Below are 15,842 nucleotides of genomic sequence, written 5' to 3' on the forward strand. Positions count from 1 at the left end.
GCTCACGGCAACGCCGGATCGTTAACCCACTGAGCAAGGGCAGGGACCGAACCCGCAACCTCATGGTTCCTAGTCGGATTCTGTTAACCACTGCGCCACGACGGGAACTCCAAGTGATGTAGTTTTGATTTGCATTTCACATTAGTGAAGTTGAGCATCTTTTCATGTGCCTACCAGCTATCTATATGTCTTCTTTGGAGAAATGTCTATTTAGGTCTTCTGTCCAGTTTTCAGTTGGGTTGTTTGTCTTTTTGTTGTTGAGCTGTATGAAGTGTTAGTATATTTGGGAGATTAAGCCCTTGTTGGTTGCATTGTTTGCAAAGATTTTTCTCCCATGATTCAGATTTTAGTTTTTTTCCTAGTAACAAAAGCTTTGTTCCTATTGAGTATTGACCTATATGCCATAATGTTTCTAAAAGAGTATATAAATCTTACCCTGACTTTGGTTAAGGTCTTTCAATGCCTTAAGACTTTATATGTAGCCATGTTTTCATAAACCAACTGTTAGCCAGGCTAAGTCCTATCAAGGAAGAATAATTTGCAACTTCATGAATTATATTTTTCCTTACGCTTTCAGTACAAAAACTTTTAGCAAGGAGGTTCTAGTTTAAACATAAGTCATTTGCTCCCTGCCCTTAATAAAATGAAAAGGTAATTAGATGTCATAATAATGCCAACATTTCACAACTCCTCTGTTTCACAGCAGGAAACCAAGGTCAATTAAGACTCACCTATCAACACCACTGACCAAAGGATAAAGCTTTATTAGAAAAAAAAAAAAAGGAACAGTTAAAAAAGATAATTAATGTGCTAATTATTTTATCAGTTATACTTATAATCACAGTATGTAGTGAAGAGAGGAAATTATTATTTTAACAGCAGGCACCACAGTTCCTCTTGGGAGGTAACTGTCTTTAGTGAGGAATATATCTTGACAGGTTGTTTTGGCTGGGCAAAATGAAGTGTCAAGGATATTAGGAAATAGAAGAGATACCTAACCTTCCCTGCCTAAGACACAAAATTCAGGGCCTGGTGAAAGAAGAGGGGAAAAAAAACAGCTATCAGAGAAGAGAAGGTATGGTGTTAGCAGAAGGAAAGAAGACAACACGGCAGGAGGCCTCACTGACCAGTGACCGGGAAAGGTGAGAAAGTGGTAAAGTGGCTGAAGGCCTTTAAAAAGAAGAATGGCTAACATTCTGTTGTAAATTATTTGCAATATTTTAAATGCAAACCTTTTCTAGCTCAGAAAATTGTGTTATACATCCAAATACCTAATATAAGCTGGGGGAGGGGTGAAATCAAAGGACCGGGGCTAAGCTCCGCACCTGGGCCGGCCTGGGGGGAGAGGGAGAGAACAGCTTTAGGAGGTGAGCAACAGGTGAATCCAGAATTGAGCAAAAGTAGAAAGCCAAAAACAAAAGCCACTGTAAACCCCAGAAGTTATCAGAAATCTCAGCAAAGCATTTTTGGTATGGGATAAGGTTAGCTTAATCAGTCACGTATAAATCTCAAAAGGTTACTACCTGGAATATAAATATTTTTTTCAAAACATTCTTTACTCATTCTGATTATTTTGAGGCTTCTGTATTCGTTGTCTAGGAATTCTTTAAAGTATTTATAATTTTTTTATTTTAAAACTCTAGAAAAATACAAATAGGGAGATTGTCCCATAGTCCCACCACTGTTTTATATTCATACACAAATTAAGAAGTAAAAAAATACCTCCCTACACCTCCGATTCTACTTTCCTAGAGGTAGCCACTGTTCTATGTATTAGTTTTATCATATACTTTCATATTTTTTCTATAATTTTACAGTATATATTTTTCTTTTTTATTCTAGAAAGGGGGTCTTTTTAGACTTATTGTGCTGCAATTTGCTTCATCCACTTAACATATTACAAACACTTTCTATCTTTCCAAGTAACCACATATCAACCTATTTTATTTTGTTAAATACTTACATAGTACTTTGTTGCATGAATGTATCAGAGTTTGGTTCTCCACTGTCAGGCATTTACGCTTTTTCCAAGTGTTTGCTATTATAAGTAACACATTATACTGAACTCTATAGGAGAGATTCCTGGGAGTGGAATTCCTGAATCAAAGCACAGGAACTTTTTAGTTATTTGCAGATAATGCCAATTGCCTCCAAAAGGCTCCACAAATGTATATGCCAATTACAGTGTCTGGGAGGTTTCTTTTCCCTATATCTTTATTAAACCTGGATATCATCAATAGTTTAAGTTTTTTCAATCAGATGGGCAAAAAAGCTTTTATGTATTATGAATACAAGGCTTTATATTTTGTGTGGTAATTATTTTCTCTTAGTCCTTTCTGTAACAGAGATTTCTAGTTGTCTCCTAAAATTTATTTTTCTTTTAGGGTTTTGTTTTTGTTTTTTTAGGGCCGCACCTACAATATATGGAAGTTCCCAGGCTAGGGGTCAAATCAGAGCTACAGTTGCCGGCCTATGCCACAGCCACAGCAACATAGGATCTGGGCCGCGTCTGCGACCTACACCACAGCTCATAGCAACGCCAGATCATTTTTGGCTGCATCTGCTGTGTCATATGGAAATTCCCAGGCTAGGAGTCGAACCAGAGCTGCAGCTGCCAGCCTATGCCACAGCCACAGCAACACTAGATCTGAGCTGCACCTGTGAACTACGCTGCAGTTTTCCATAGCACAGATACTTAACTCACAGAGCAAGGCCAGGATCGAACCTACATCAGGTTCTTAATCTGCTGAGCTGCAATGTGAACTCCTTAACCTCATTTTCCAATTGTGTGCTAATTTATAAAAATACAACTGATTTTTGTATATTAACTTTATGCCCTGCTAAAAAGGACATAACCTTGCTAAATTCATTTATTTGTTCTTGTAGTTATTTTGTAGATTGCCTAGATTTCTTTACATAAATAACCATATCATCTGCAAATACAGTTTTACTTCCTTTCCAATCTTTATGCCTTTTACTTCTTTTTCTTGCCTTCTGCAATGGCTAGGTCCGTCCACTGGAGCAATACTGAATGCAAGTGGTAAAAGTGGGCATCCTTGGAGTTCCCATCGTGGCGCAGTGGATAACGAATCCGACTAGGAACCATGAGGTTGCGGGTTCAGTCCCTGGCCTTGCTCAGTGGGTTAAGGATCCAGTGTTGCTGTGAGCTGTGGTGTAGGTTGCAGCCGCGGCTCGGATCCCGCATTACTGTGGCTCTGGCGTAGGCCGGCGGCTATAGCTCCGATTCGACCCCAAGCCTGAGAACCTCCATATGCCGAGGGAGCGGCCCAAGAAATAGCAAAAAGACAAAAAAAAAAAAGTGGGCATCCTTGCCTTATTCCCAATCTCTGGGGTAAACAGTTAATATTTCACTACTTATTATGATCCTTGCTGTACATATTTTATAGATGCTCTTTATCAGTAGAAAATTTTGAAAAATTTTTCTACTATTCCTATTTTTTTGAGAGTTTTTATTATGAATGAGTGCTAAAGTCTGTCAAGTGCTTTCCTTGCATCTACTGAAATTGTCTTAGAGGGAGTTCCCACTGTGGTGCAGTGGGTTAAGACTCTGGCATTGCCACAGCTGAGGTGTAGGTTGTAGCTACAGCTTAGATTCAATCCCTGTCCTAGAAACTCCCATATGCTGGGAACATCCATTTGCTGTGGGTACAGCCTCCCCCTCCCCCCCAAAAAGGGAAGGGGTTTCCATTGTCAGCAGGTTAAGAACCTGACACAATGTCCATGAAGAAGTGGGTTCAATCCCTGGCCTCCCATAGTGGGTCAAGGATCTGGCATTGCCACAAGCTGTGGCATAGGTCGCAGATGCGGCTCTGATCTGGTGTTGCTGTGGCTGTGGAAAAGGTCTGAAGCTGCAGCTCTGCTTCAACCCCTAACCCAGGAACTTTCATATGTTGTAGGTGCAGCCAAAAAAAAGAAAAGAAATTCTCATAGACTTGTTCTCCATTATTCTGTTAATATGGTGAATAACATCATTAATATTTGAAATTCACTCAACTTTGCATTCTTGAGACACTCTACTTGCCCTATCAACCTTTTTTACATATTGTTGGATTCAGTTTACTAATATTTTGTTAATGATTTTTGCATCAATATTCATGAGGATTATTGGTCTGTAACTTTCTTCTTTTGAGGGAAATGTTTGATAACCAACTTCTTTAATAGATGTAGGGCTATTCATTGGTTCTTCTTGTGTGAATTTTGGCAAGCTGTATTTTTCAAGAAATGTGTCTGTTCTGTTTAAGTGGTTACATTCATTGACATAAGACTACCCATAATATTCTCATATTATCCTCTTACTATTCACAGATTTGGAGGTGTTAATCTCCTTATCTCTTTTTCTTTCTTTCTTCTTTCTTTTAATGGCCACACCCATGCCACATGGAAGTTCCCAGGCCAGGGACTGAATCCAAGCCACAGCTGCAACCTACTCCACAGTTGTGGCAATGCCGGACCCTTTAACCCAGTGCACTGGGCCAGAGATCAAACCCACACCTCCCAGAAATCTGAGCTGCTGCAGTTGGATTCTTAACCCACTGTGCCACAGTGAGAACTCCCAATCTCTTTTTCATTCTTGATAGTTATGATTTGTATTCTCTTTGGTGAATCTCTAGTCTAGCTAGAGATTTGTCAATCTTGTTGTTCTTTTCAAAGAGCCAGTTTTATTTATATTTGTTAATTTTCTCAACTATTTTCTATATCATTGATTTCTATTCTTATTTTTAATATTTACTTTGGGTTTACTTTCCTCTTCTTTTTCTAGTTTCTTATGATAAAACCTCAGGTCATTGATTTTATTTTATTTTATTTCATTTATTTATTTATTTTTTGCGATTTCTTAGGCCGCTCCTGCGGCATATGGAGGTTCCCAGGCCAGGGGACGAACCGGAGCTGTAGCTGCCGGCCTACACCACAGCCACAGCAGCTGGGATCCGAGCCGGATCTGCGACCTACACCACACCTCACGGCAACACCGGATCCTTAACCCACTGAGCAAGGCCAGGGATTGAACCTGCAACCTCATGGTTCCTAGTCAGATTCGTTAACACTGAGCCGTGATGGGTACTCCTAGAAATTTAACTGTTATATTCAGAAAATACACTTTATCTGACTTCTATTCTTTTACATGTACTGAGACTTGTTTTATGGGCCCATATATGACCTATCATGGTAATTGTACTATATGAACTTGAGAACAATGCATGTTCTGCAGTTTTGAGATGCTCAGTGTTCTATAAATGCCAATCAGATGAAGGTGGTTAAGTCGTTCAGATCTTCTGTGTCTTTATTGATATCAATTGCTTAGATAGAACTGTTAAAATATCCTACTACACTGAGGAATTGTCTGTTCCCCTTTTTAATTTTTGTTAATTTTTGCTTCACTTTTTTATTTGGTCTTTTTGCCTTTTCTAGGCCACTCCTGTGGCATATGGAGGTTCCCAGACTAGGAGTCTAATCGGAGCTGTAGCCGCTGGCCTTCGCCAGAGCCACAGCAACACAGGATCCGAGCCGCGGCTGCGACCTACACCACAGCTCACAGGCAACGCTGGATCCTTAACCCACTGAGCGAGGCCAGGGACTGAACATGCAACCTCATGGTTCCTAGTCAGATTCGTTAACCACTGGGCCACGACGGGAACTCCCGCTTCACGCATTTTTTAAGCTCTATTACTTTACAAAACACATTTACAATTGATATACCTCCCTGATGAATTGTTCATTATGAAGTGGCCCTCTTTATAATACTCTCTGTCTTAAGGTCTATTTTATCTGATATTTAAAAATAACCATACAGCCTTTTCATACTTCCTGTTTGCATTGTTACATCTTTTTCCATCCACTTATGTTCAACTTATGGTCTCCTATAGCCAGCCTGTAGTAGGAGTTTGCCCTTTTATCCATTCTAGAAATCTGTGACTTTGAGATTTTAAGACCATTTACATATAATAGTTGTACTGATTGAATGTGGGTCAACCATGTTATTATTTGTATTCTCTGTCTTCCTTATTTTTCACTCCTTTCTTCCTTCTTTCCTGCCTTTTATTGGGAGATTATTTCTATTGTGTTGGTGATTACCCCGGAAACTACAATTATCTTTCCTTGTTTCCTTCTGCCTGAAGAACACCCTGTAGAATGTCCTTTAGTGCTTACTTGCTATGGTACATGCTTGTGATTTTGTGCTTCATTTTGCCTTCATTATTATTATTTTTTACCTTCTCTTTATCTTTACTTACTCTTTTTTTTTTTTTTGCCTTCATTATTGAAGGATCTCTTTGCTGGGTAGAGATTTTTAGGACTGTAGGTTTCTTTTTAGCATATTGAAAATGCAATTCTACTCCATTCTCACTTCCGTTGTTGTTATTCTGAAATATGCTGTTAGTCTAACTCAGTCTGGGTCAAACTGAGCCCAGCACCTGTTTTTGTAAATCAAGTTTTACTGGAGCACAGCCACAACCATTAGTTTATGTATTATCTGTGGCTGCTTCTGTGCTACAATGGCAAATTGAATGCTTCATCAGAGGTCATACGGTACTGGCATAAAGACAGAAAAACAGACTAATGGACTAGAGTAAAGAGACCAGAAATAAACCCTCGCATATACGGTCAGATGACCTTCGACAAGGATGACAAGATCACTTAATGGGGTAAGGTCTCTTCAATAAACAGTCCTGGGAAAACTGGATGTCTACATGCAAAAGAATAAGGTGGACTCTTATACCACCTATAAATATTAACTCAAAATGGATTTAAAACTATAAAACTCCCCTGGCAGAAAACAAAGTGGAAAAACCTCATGACACTGGATTTAGCAATGATTTCTTGGATATGACACCAAAAGCACAGGCAACAAAAGGAAAAATAGGCAAATGGGACTACATCAAACTCAAAAACTTGAGAGCATCAAAGGACAGAGTCAACAGAGGGACTGTGAGTAGAATCTTAGCTAAACTAATGTGATCCTGAGCAAGTTATTTATCCTCCCCAAGCTTAAGTTTTCCTGATCTTTAAGATGATGACAATATCACATTCATCAAGTTTGTTTTATGGCATAAAAATAAGTATGCAATAAAATATTCATTATTGCCCTTTTTAAAATTGCCTTCAAAGTCTATGTCATTGCTTTGAACCTCTTCAGTGGTAAGAAATCTTCATCTTTAATCAAAGATTGGATCATATACTCAACAAAAAGCACTGTGTAAACTGAATTTAACGAATAAGATGAGTGATCAAGATAGTTTTTAGTCTAAAAAGTGTTTCGCAGAAAGAACCCCATGCTCTGAATAATATCTCAATCATATCACTATTATTTTACTTTTTGGAGAAATTCTCACAAGAGCTTCCAACATTTTCCCAGTTTTTAAAGGTTAAAATGACCGTTCGACCTGATTAATTCACTGAATTGCTTGCCTCTGACATATATATGATTTGAGAATATTCAAATTGTCCACTGAAGACTTTGGGTCATATAAGAAACATTTTATTAGATATCACTATTTTCTTTAAAATAATGATTCTGTCCCATTTCCCTAGAAAGAATAGCACCAAGTGTACACATCTAAAACAATCACTAACCCTGGGCTCCTACAAACCACACATACAAAAAAATCCCATTGATAACAGAGCCATACTTTAGACTCAGGATATAATATGCTCAGGATAACGTCTTTAGTGTCATTTAATTTTTTCCTGCCAAAATTTTAAGCACATTCTCTCTTGTACTGTATTCTGTTAAACAAGCATTTCTTTAATTACAAAGTCTTTAGCATCTCAAACAGTTATTAAATCAACCTTCATTCTGCGTTCTCCAAATTAAGTAATCCAAATTCCTCTGCTTTTACTTACTATGTTCTCTTTTCAAAAGCTCATATTCTTGGAGTTCCTGTGGTGGGTGCAGCGGAAACAAATCCAACTAGGAAACATGAGGTTACGGGTTTGATACCTGGCCTCGCTTAGTGGGTTAAGGATCCAGCGTTGCCATGAGCTATGGTGTAGGTCACAGATTTCGCTTGGATTCTGTGTTGTTGTTGCTGTGGCTGTGGTGTAGGCCAGCATCTGCAGCTCCAATTCAGCCCTTAGCCTGGGAATTTCCATGTGCCGTGAATGCGGCCCTAAAAATTAAAAAAATTTTTAAAAAGTGCTCATATTCTTATAAGCAATACTGGAATATAACTTTTACATACTTTACAAGGATAATTAAGAAAAAATATAGTGTTAAAATTAATTATGTTAAATGGCAATGTGATAAGTATAATTATGAATAATAAATGAAGACCAGAAAAACTGTTATTCACATATTAATTTTATACTGTGATTCTACTGCTAGCATTCTAGAGCACAATAACCCTTACCAGGGGACTTTCCTTGCTGTGAGTTGCTTCTTCGCTCTCGGTATCTGGCTGGAGTGGACAAACCTGTGTCTTTACTAGACTTGTTAGCAGGCCCCATTTCTGAAATAAGATATCCCGTCTGTTCTGAAGGCAAGATATTCTCAGGTGGATTGGTCTGGCATTTTATACTGGCATCCACCTAAAATATTAAACCCATTCATTATTCCAAATTTCCCCAAAATATCTACTAAAAGTTATTTTACCAGAGGAGTTCTAGTATTCAAACATGACCCCAACAAGTATGACTGCAGGCCTTTTCATCCTTATGAATGTGATTTTCTTAAGCTAATCTGAATACTTGGTAGTAAGATATATATTTCCCCAAACACAAAGCAATGAAATGTCTGTGGAGCTAAGACATTTACCTTATGATCAGAGAAAGATTTGGCTTTCTTCTCCATGAATTTTTTTATTTGGTAAAATTCACACACACACACAAATTTATAATTGGTTAGTATCCTTATCCTTTCCCACTCTAGCATCCTTTCTATCAGATTTCCCCTCGGGTGATATTGCAGTGTCCATAGGCATGATCCTGTTGGATGATTCAGAGGTCTGTGAACACTTTATTCTACTAATTTTATATTCTTTGTCTTAATGAGGCCCTCAAAACTTGATAGGCTTCAGGTCCTATAACATCTAGATCTGCCTTGCTTATAATATATGAATTTCTCTCTTGGAGTTCCTATGTTTTCTTTGGAATGTCAAATTCCTTTGTCAAGTTAACCAACTTCTGAAATAATCTGTTTGTTTATGATTTTATTTTAAAATAAACTATATAATGAAATAGAGCTAGAAGTTCAAAATATAGCTTTCAAAAGCTATTGTGAATGTAGTTTTAAAGTATGAAGTCTAATAGTTTGGATGTGACTACGAAAGAAAAAAGACAAATGTCATGTTCTTCCCACAGGCATATTTGAAAGATAATGGGCTTATTTTTGGTTTACTAAATTTACAATATATTTTTTTTCTTTTTACAGCCCCACCTGCAGCATATGGAAGTTCCCAGGCTAGGGGTTGAATCAGAGCTGCAGGTGACAGCCTACACCATAGTTACAGCAACACCAGATCTGAGCCACATCTGCAACCTACACCACAGCTCATGGCAACGCTGGATCCTTAACCCACTGAGCAAGGCCAGGGATCAAACCTGCATTCTCATGGATACTAGTCGAGGTCTTAACCTGCTGAGCCACAAGGAGACCTCCTATAATATTATTTTAATACATAGTATACTGAGTCTCAACATCAGGCTTAAGAAGGACAATGAGTTGATAGAAACCTTAAGACACTTGAATCTAAAGCTAGAGCTAAAAAAGATACATTTAAAAAAAACTGACAAAAAAATATCTTAGGAATCTCCAACGAAGATATTTTCAGTTCCATTAAAGAAAAAAAAATCCAAAATGAAAAAAATATAGGGAGTTCCCACTGTGACAAAGTGGTTAAGAATCCAACTGCAGGAATTCCTGTAGTGGCACAGCGGAAACAAATCCGACTGGGAACCATGAGGTTGCGGGTTTGATCCCTGGCCTCACTCAGTCGGTTAAGGATCCAGTGTTGCCATGAGCTGTTGATGTAGGCCAGCAGCTATAGCTCCGATCTGACCCCTAGCTTGAGAACCTCCTTATGCCTCAGGTGTGGCCCTAAAAAGAAAAAAAAAAAAAATCCAACTGCAGCAGCTCGGGTCTCTGTGAAGATGTGGGTATGATCCCCAGCCTAGCAGCAGCTATGGCTTGAACTCAATCCCTGGCCCGGCAACTTTCATATGCCAAGGTTGCGGCCATTATCATACACACACACACACACACACACACACACACACACACATATACACACATACATATATATATACACACATACATATATATATATACACACACACATATATATATATTAGGCTAAGAAAAAGAAAAAAATGTTTGGAGTTTCCAGGTAGTCTAGCAGGTAAGGATTTGGTGACATTGTCACTGCTGCGGCTCAGGTTACTGCTGTGGCTTTGATCCCTGGCCTGAGAACTTCTGCATGCTGCAGGCATGGCCAATAAACAAACAAATTATGTTCTCATTTCCAAAAAGGAGCCACTCTTCATTGTAAAAGACCCTGAGATGTGTGATTTAGAAAATACATTTAGAAATAAAAGCGTTAAATCAGCACCAACTTCCTTTAAAAAAAAAAAAAGAAAGAAAGAAAAAATATTTTTAAGTAGGGAAAAAAACAATCACAAGAAATGATATTAATCTGGATGTACTTTTAAAAATCAAAGTTCATTCTTTTTCTGGTCATAAATTGGTAGTGATGATGGAATTAGTCTCTATCTTCAGCATGTATCTCTCAAACTAGAGTCAGACCTCTGCTTTAGGAATAACATTAATAAGGAAATTATAACACATATGCTCTCAAGTCAAATTAGAATTCAGTAATGCTGTAAAAAAGTATGAAAATACCTCTAGCCATCTCTTTACCTCCATGTTACAAATGGCTAGGAAAATCCATTATCTATGAAATACATCTATATTACCCATGAGGTAAACCACTTCTCAGTGCAGAATTTAATCAACCAGGCACACCGTCCAGATTAAGTTAGGAAGCAGGAGTTCCCCTTGTGGCACAGCAGAAACGAATCCTACTAGGAACCTTGAGGTTGCAGGTTTGATCTCCTGGCTTCGCTCAGTGGGTTAAGGATCCAGAGTTACCACGAGTGGTGGTGTAGGTTGCAGATGTAGATCGGATCCTGCATTGCTGTGGCTGTGGCCTAGGCTGGCAGCTGTACCTCTGATGAGACCCCTAGCCTTGGAACCTCCATATGCCACAGATGCAGCCCTGAAAAGGAAAAAAAAAAAGAATTAAAAAAAAAAAACTAAGTTAGGAAGCAAAACGTAAGGGACGCTTTTATCATGAAAATAAGTCTTAGATAAGCAATGGGATCCTGCTATATAGCACTGGGAACTATGGTCACTTGTGATGGAGCATGATAATGTGAGAAAAAAGAATGTATACATGTATGTGTAACTGGGTCATCTTGCTGTGCAGTAAACTGACAGAACACCGTAAATCAGCTATAGTGGAAAAAATAAAAATCATTATAAAAAAATTGGAAAAAAAAAATAAGTCTTAGGCCATGATGCTCAATCAGCCTGCCTCTATAATGGCTGACTTCAGACCATAACATGGTGAGAGGATGCCTAAGGGTTAAGGTTACTTTTTTCTGATTATTTTGTGCAGAACCACTGGGACATGATCTTTCTGGAAAGTATAATGAACTGTTATTAAATCCAAAGAAAATGTGGACAAAGCCTCCACCAGAACAGTCTTCAGCAAGAAGCACCTTTGAGCTTTATTAGGATTTTTTCTTTGCCTCTTACCTGGTGTGCGCTGAACGGTAGCCCTTCCTGCACAAATACTACTGAAGATGGAGACAGATTATGACTTAGCTGCTCCTTCAGTTTGACATGAGCTTGCTGGATGGCTGCAGATTCCTGCATTGTAGTATTCTCAACAGGCTGAGCTGTGTGGATGGTATAGATGTACTCAGGTGACTGTGGCAGAGAGCAGGTGATGGCTTGTTCTGTTCCAACCACAAAAGACGTAATATCTGAGCCTACAGGAGTAAGTGGCTCCAGCTGGCTAGCCTGACTTGTGGAAGATGGATTGCTGTTGCTTGAATTCGCTAGGATATGTTGGCCTCTGTTAGACTGAGATGTTGAGCACTGATTCTCAACAGGCTCCACCTTTACCATCTCCAATTTAGGGGAGGAATGCAACTCATCCACTATCTGAAATACAGCCTCTAGGTTTACTTCTGTCTTTTTACTTTCATCAGTAGCACTGCACGGCCAACTAGAAGGCAGAAATTCAACTGGATAGGAAGACTGCATTGGAGGATTCTAGGAAAAGAGAAAAGAGTGTGGATAGAAAATCAAATATGAGATTAAGGAGAAAAGCAACAACATTTAGGCTGATGAATGCTAAACATAAGCAAATTAAACTTAAAGCTCACTAGGAAAACTTACAGATCCTACAAATAAGGAGAAAAGGGAACCCCCCTACACTGTTTGGTGGAATAAGTTGGAACAGCTGCCAGGGAAAACAGTATGGAGCTTCCTCAGAAAACTAAATTTAGAACTACCAGATGACCTAGCAATCCCACTCCTGGACATATATCTGGACAGAACTGTAATTCAAAAAGATACATGCATCCCAGTGTTCACTGCAGCACTATTCACAATAGCCAAGACATGGAAACAAGCTAAATGTCCATCGACAAATAAATGGATTAAGAAGATGTGGTACATGTATACAATGAGATACTACTCAGCCATTAAAAAAAAAATGCCATTTGCAGCAACATGGATACAACTAGAGATTATTATACTAAGTGAAGTAAGTCAGAAAGAGAAAGACAAATACCATATGAGATCACTCATATGTGGAATCTAAAATCTGGCACAAATGAACCTATCAACAAAACAGAAGCAGACTCGCAGTCATAGAGAAGAGACTTGTGGTTGCCAAGGGGGAGGGGGAAGGGAGTGGGATAGACTGGAAGTTTGAGGTTAGTGGATGCAAACTATTACATGTAGAATGGATAAGAAATGAGGTCCTGCTCTCTAACACAATGAATTATATTTAGTCTCTTAAGATGGAACATGATAGAATACAAAAAAAAGAATGCATATGTATGTATGACAGGGTCACTATGCCATAGAGCAGAAATTGGCACAACATTGTAAATGAACTAAAATTTTTTTTAAAATTGCATTTATTTCCAGAATGGCATCTGAAATGCTTCCCTTTTCTCCACTTAAAAATTTTATGTCTATTTATCTCTGTTCTCCCACAATGAACATCTATTGTCTTTGTAGTAAGAAAAGGTCTTTTTTTTTTTTGGCTTTTTAGGGCTGAAACCACAGCATATGGAGGTTCCCAGGCTAGGGGTCCAATCGGAGCTGCAGTTGCCGGCCTAGCCCACAGTCATAGCAATGTGGGATCTGAGACATGTCTGCGACCTACACCACAGCTCATGGCAATGCCAGATCCTTAACCCACTGAGCAAGGCCAGGGATTGAACCTGCAACCTCATGGTTCTTAGTCGGATTTGTTTCTGCTGAGCCACAACAGGAACTCCCCAAAAAGTCTTTAAAGATGTTTTGAATGATTTATTTAAAACAAATATAATCAAGAATAAACATTAACAGAGTATCTTTAATATGATCCAGGGGAGGGAATGCCTGGATCAACAGACAAGAGCATCTAATCTGTACGAAAGATATGTCCTTAAGTGAAGATCAATTGGCTAGACTAGAAAGTTTGATGATATTTGCCATTAAAAATGTCCAAGTCCCCTTGTTCTGACTCTATCTATACTCTTCAAACAACAATCTGATTATAATTTGATTTCCCATACAGATTTTAAAAGGGGAAGAAAGAAAAAAATTTTTTTGAGTACTAGAATGCCACTAGTAAGATAGTCTTTTAAGAACAGAAGCTGTCACAACTACATGATATCAAAAGCAAACTCGTAATTCCAATCTTTAAGCAATTACAGCACAAAAATAAAAACATACAATTTAATCTTATCCTAGAAATAGTAGTCTGCAACACTTAAATCAAAGCAATTGTTGCCTAATAAGTAATGAGAATGTAACTGAAGTACAGTGTTTAGAACATAAGTGTTGGAAAAAAACCACCACTTAAATTTCTCATTTTTGACATCATTTTTCCTTTCTCCTTCAAAAAATAAATAAATAATTATCTGTACCATCTTAGAAGGATCTGTCATTTGGTGATTTATACACTTTTATAGTTTATCCAGTATTAATTTTGTCTTGGTATTCGATTTTACCCATGCTAAAAGTTAATTGAACAACACTGTTCCAACTAACTTTTTTTTTTGCTTTTTAGGGTCATACCCGTGGCATATGGCTAGGGGTCAAATCGGAGCTACAGCTTCTGGCCTACACCACAGCCACAGCAACACAGGATCCAAGTCACGTCTATGACCTATACCATAGCTCATGACAACGTGGGGATCCCTGGCCCACTGAGCGAGGGCAGGGATCAAACCCACATCCTCATGGATACTAATGGAATTCACTTCCACTGCACCACGACGGAAACTCCCCCCAACTAACTTTCAGCAATGATGGAAATGCTCTCTATCTGTGCTATAAAATTTGGTAGCCACTAGCCATACAAAACTACTGAGTACTTAAAATGTGGCTAGTGTGCCTGAGGAATGAGTTTTCAATTTTATTTAATTTTAATTCATTTACATTTAAATAGCTACGTGGCTAGTGCCTAACAACAGGCCTAGAAGAATCCTCAGACATCATTTATATCAATCCTTTTGTTTTAGAATTGAGAAAAACTGAGGCCATAATCCACAGCTTACCTCTGGCTAATCATTAAGATAAAACTGACACTTTGAAATTCTGCAGGTTGATAGTATGGTGTTGGACCTGATGCACAGACCTTGTCCACCGTTCCCAGAATCTCACCTGGAAGTAGTTGCAGTGCGCATAGGAGGAGGCAGTGGGAGTGACACAGCTACTGAGCGCGTCCATGTGGGTAGAAGGAGAGCAGCACTGCAGCACAGCTGGAACGAATTCAAACACAGAAACGTCGTCAACCCAAATAAACCTCTACAGCATTCAAGGCACTTCTCTCTTTCAACTGGGAAAGAAAATTCCAAAAGCTTTCCTTTGCGGATGCAATAAAACATATTTAGTCCAACTAGAGTTCACTGCCATTGTAAACAAATGGCAATGAACTCATTTTAAAAGTCATTTAAAAAGGCCTACTTTTATAATTTCTTTAGTACCTAAACATTTTGTTGTCTTTCTAACCAAACATTTATTCTTCCTGAAAGAACCAATATCCTTTTATTGAAAATGTCAGAACATATTTGGAATTCTAAAATAATTATTTCAATCATTTTAACAAACATTTGGAGAAAAGTGTGTTTTTAAGGATAAAATAAGTATAAAATACTCTCCAAACACTCCTACTAATTATACAACACATCCCCTGAAGTTCACAAAAAAAAAATGTTTTAATCATCGATTAGGAATTCAGATCCTAAAGCTAGACTGCCTTGCTTTGGAGCCCAGCTCCAAAATTTCAATAGCTGGATGAACCTGAGCAGGGTTAATCTCTTTGGGCCTCGGTTTCTACATCCTATTAGAATGGGGATAATAGTACCTACCTAACATATTGTTGTGAGAAGTGAATAGTTAATATGCCTGAAGCACTAAGAATAGTACTGAGATACAGTAAGCAATCAATCAACAGATAGCTAACAATGCTATTATTTTACCTAAGGAAATACATTTTCCTAACTTTCTCTTTAAGTTTAGGATACCATGAAAAGATTGAACTCTTTGTACTGCTATAGTTATACTTACAGATGCAGCCATAATAATAGGTCTGAATCTC

General features: G+C 38.2%; 1 protein-coding gene across 1 annotated transcript in view; it reads right to left on the minus strand.

The window, feature by feature from the left end:
• The window catches only part of HSF5 (heat shock transcription factor 5), a 45,186-nt gene that overhangs the window by 13,698 nt on the left and 15,646 nt on the right, over positions 1-15,842 (minus strand). Inside the window, exons 3-5 of the mRNA XM_047757861.1 lie at positions 14,906-15,003; positions 11,771-12,292; positions 8,367-8,544 (exon numbers count right to left, since the gene is read on the minus strand). Of these exons, the coding sequence (XP_047613817.1) occupies positions 8,367-8,544; positions 11,771-12,292; positions 14,906-15,003 (798 nt within the window). The remainder of the gene's footprint in view (positions 1-8,366; positions 8,545-11,770; positions 12,293-14,905; positions 15,004-15,842) is intronic.

The sequence above is a fragment of the Phacochoerus africanus genome, chromosome 14 (assembly GCF_016906955.1).
Source record: "Phacochoerus africanus isolate WHEZ1 chromosome 14, ROS_Pafr_v1, whole genome shotgun sequence".
In the NCBI taxonomy this organism is placed as follows: domain Eukaryota; kingdom Metazoa; phylum Chordata; class Mammalia; order Artiodactyla; family Suidae; genus Phacochoerus; species Phacochoerus africanus.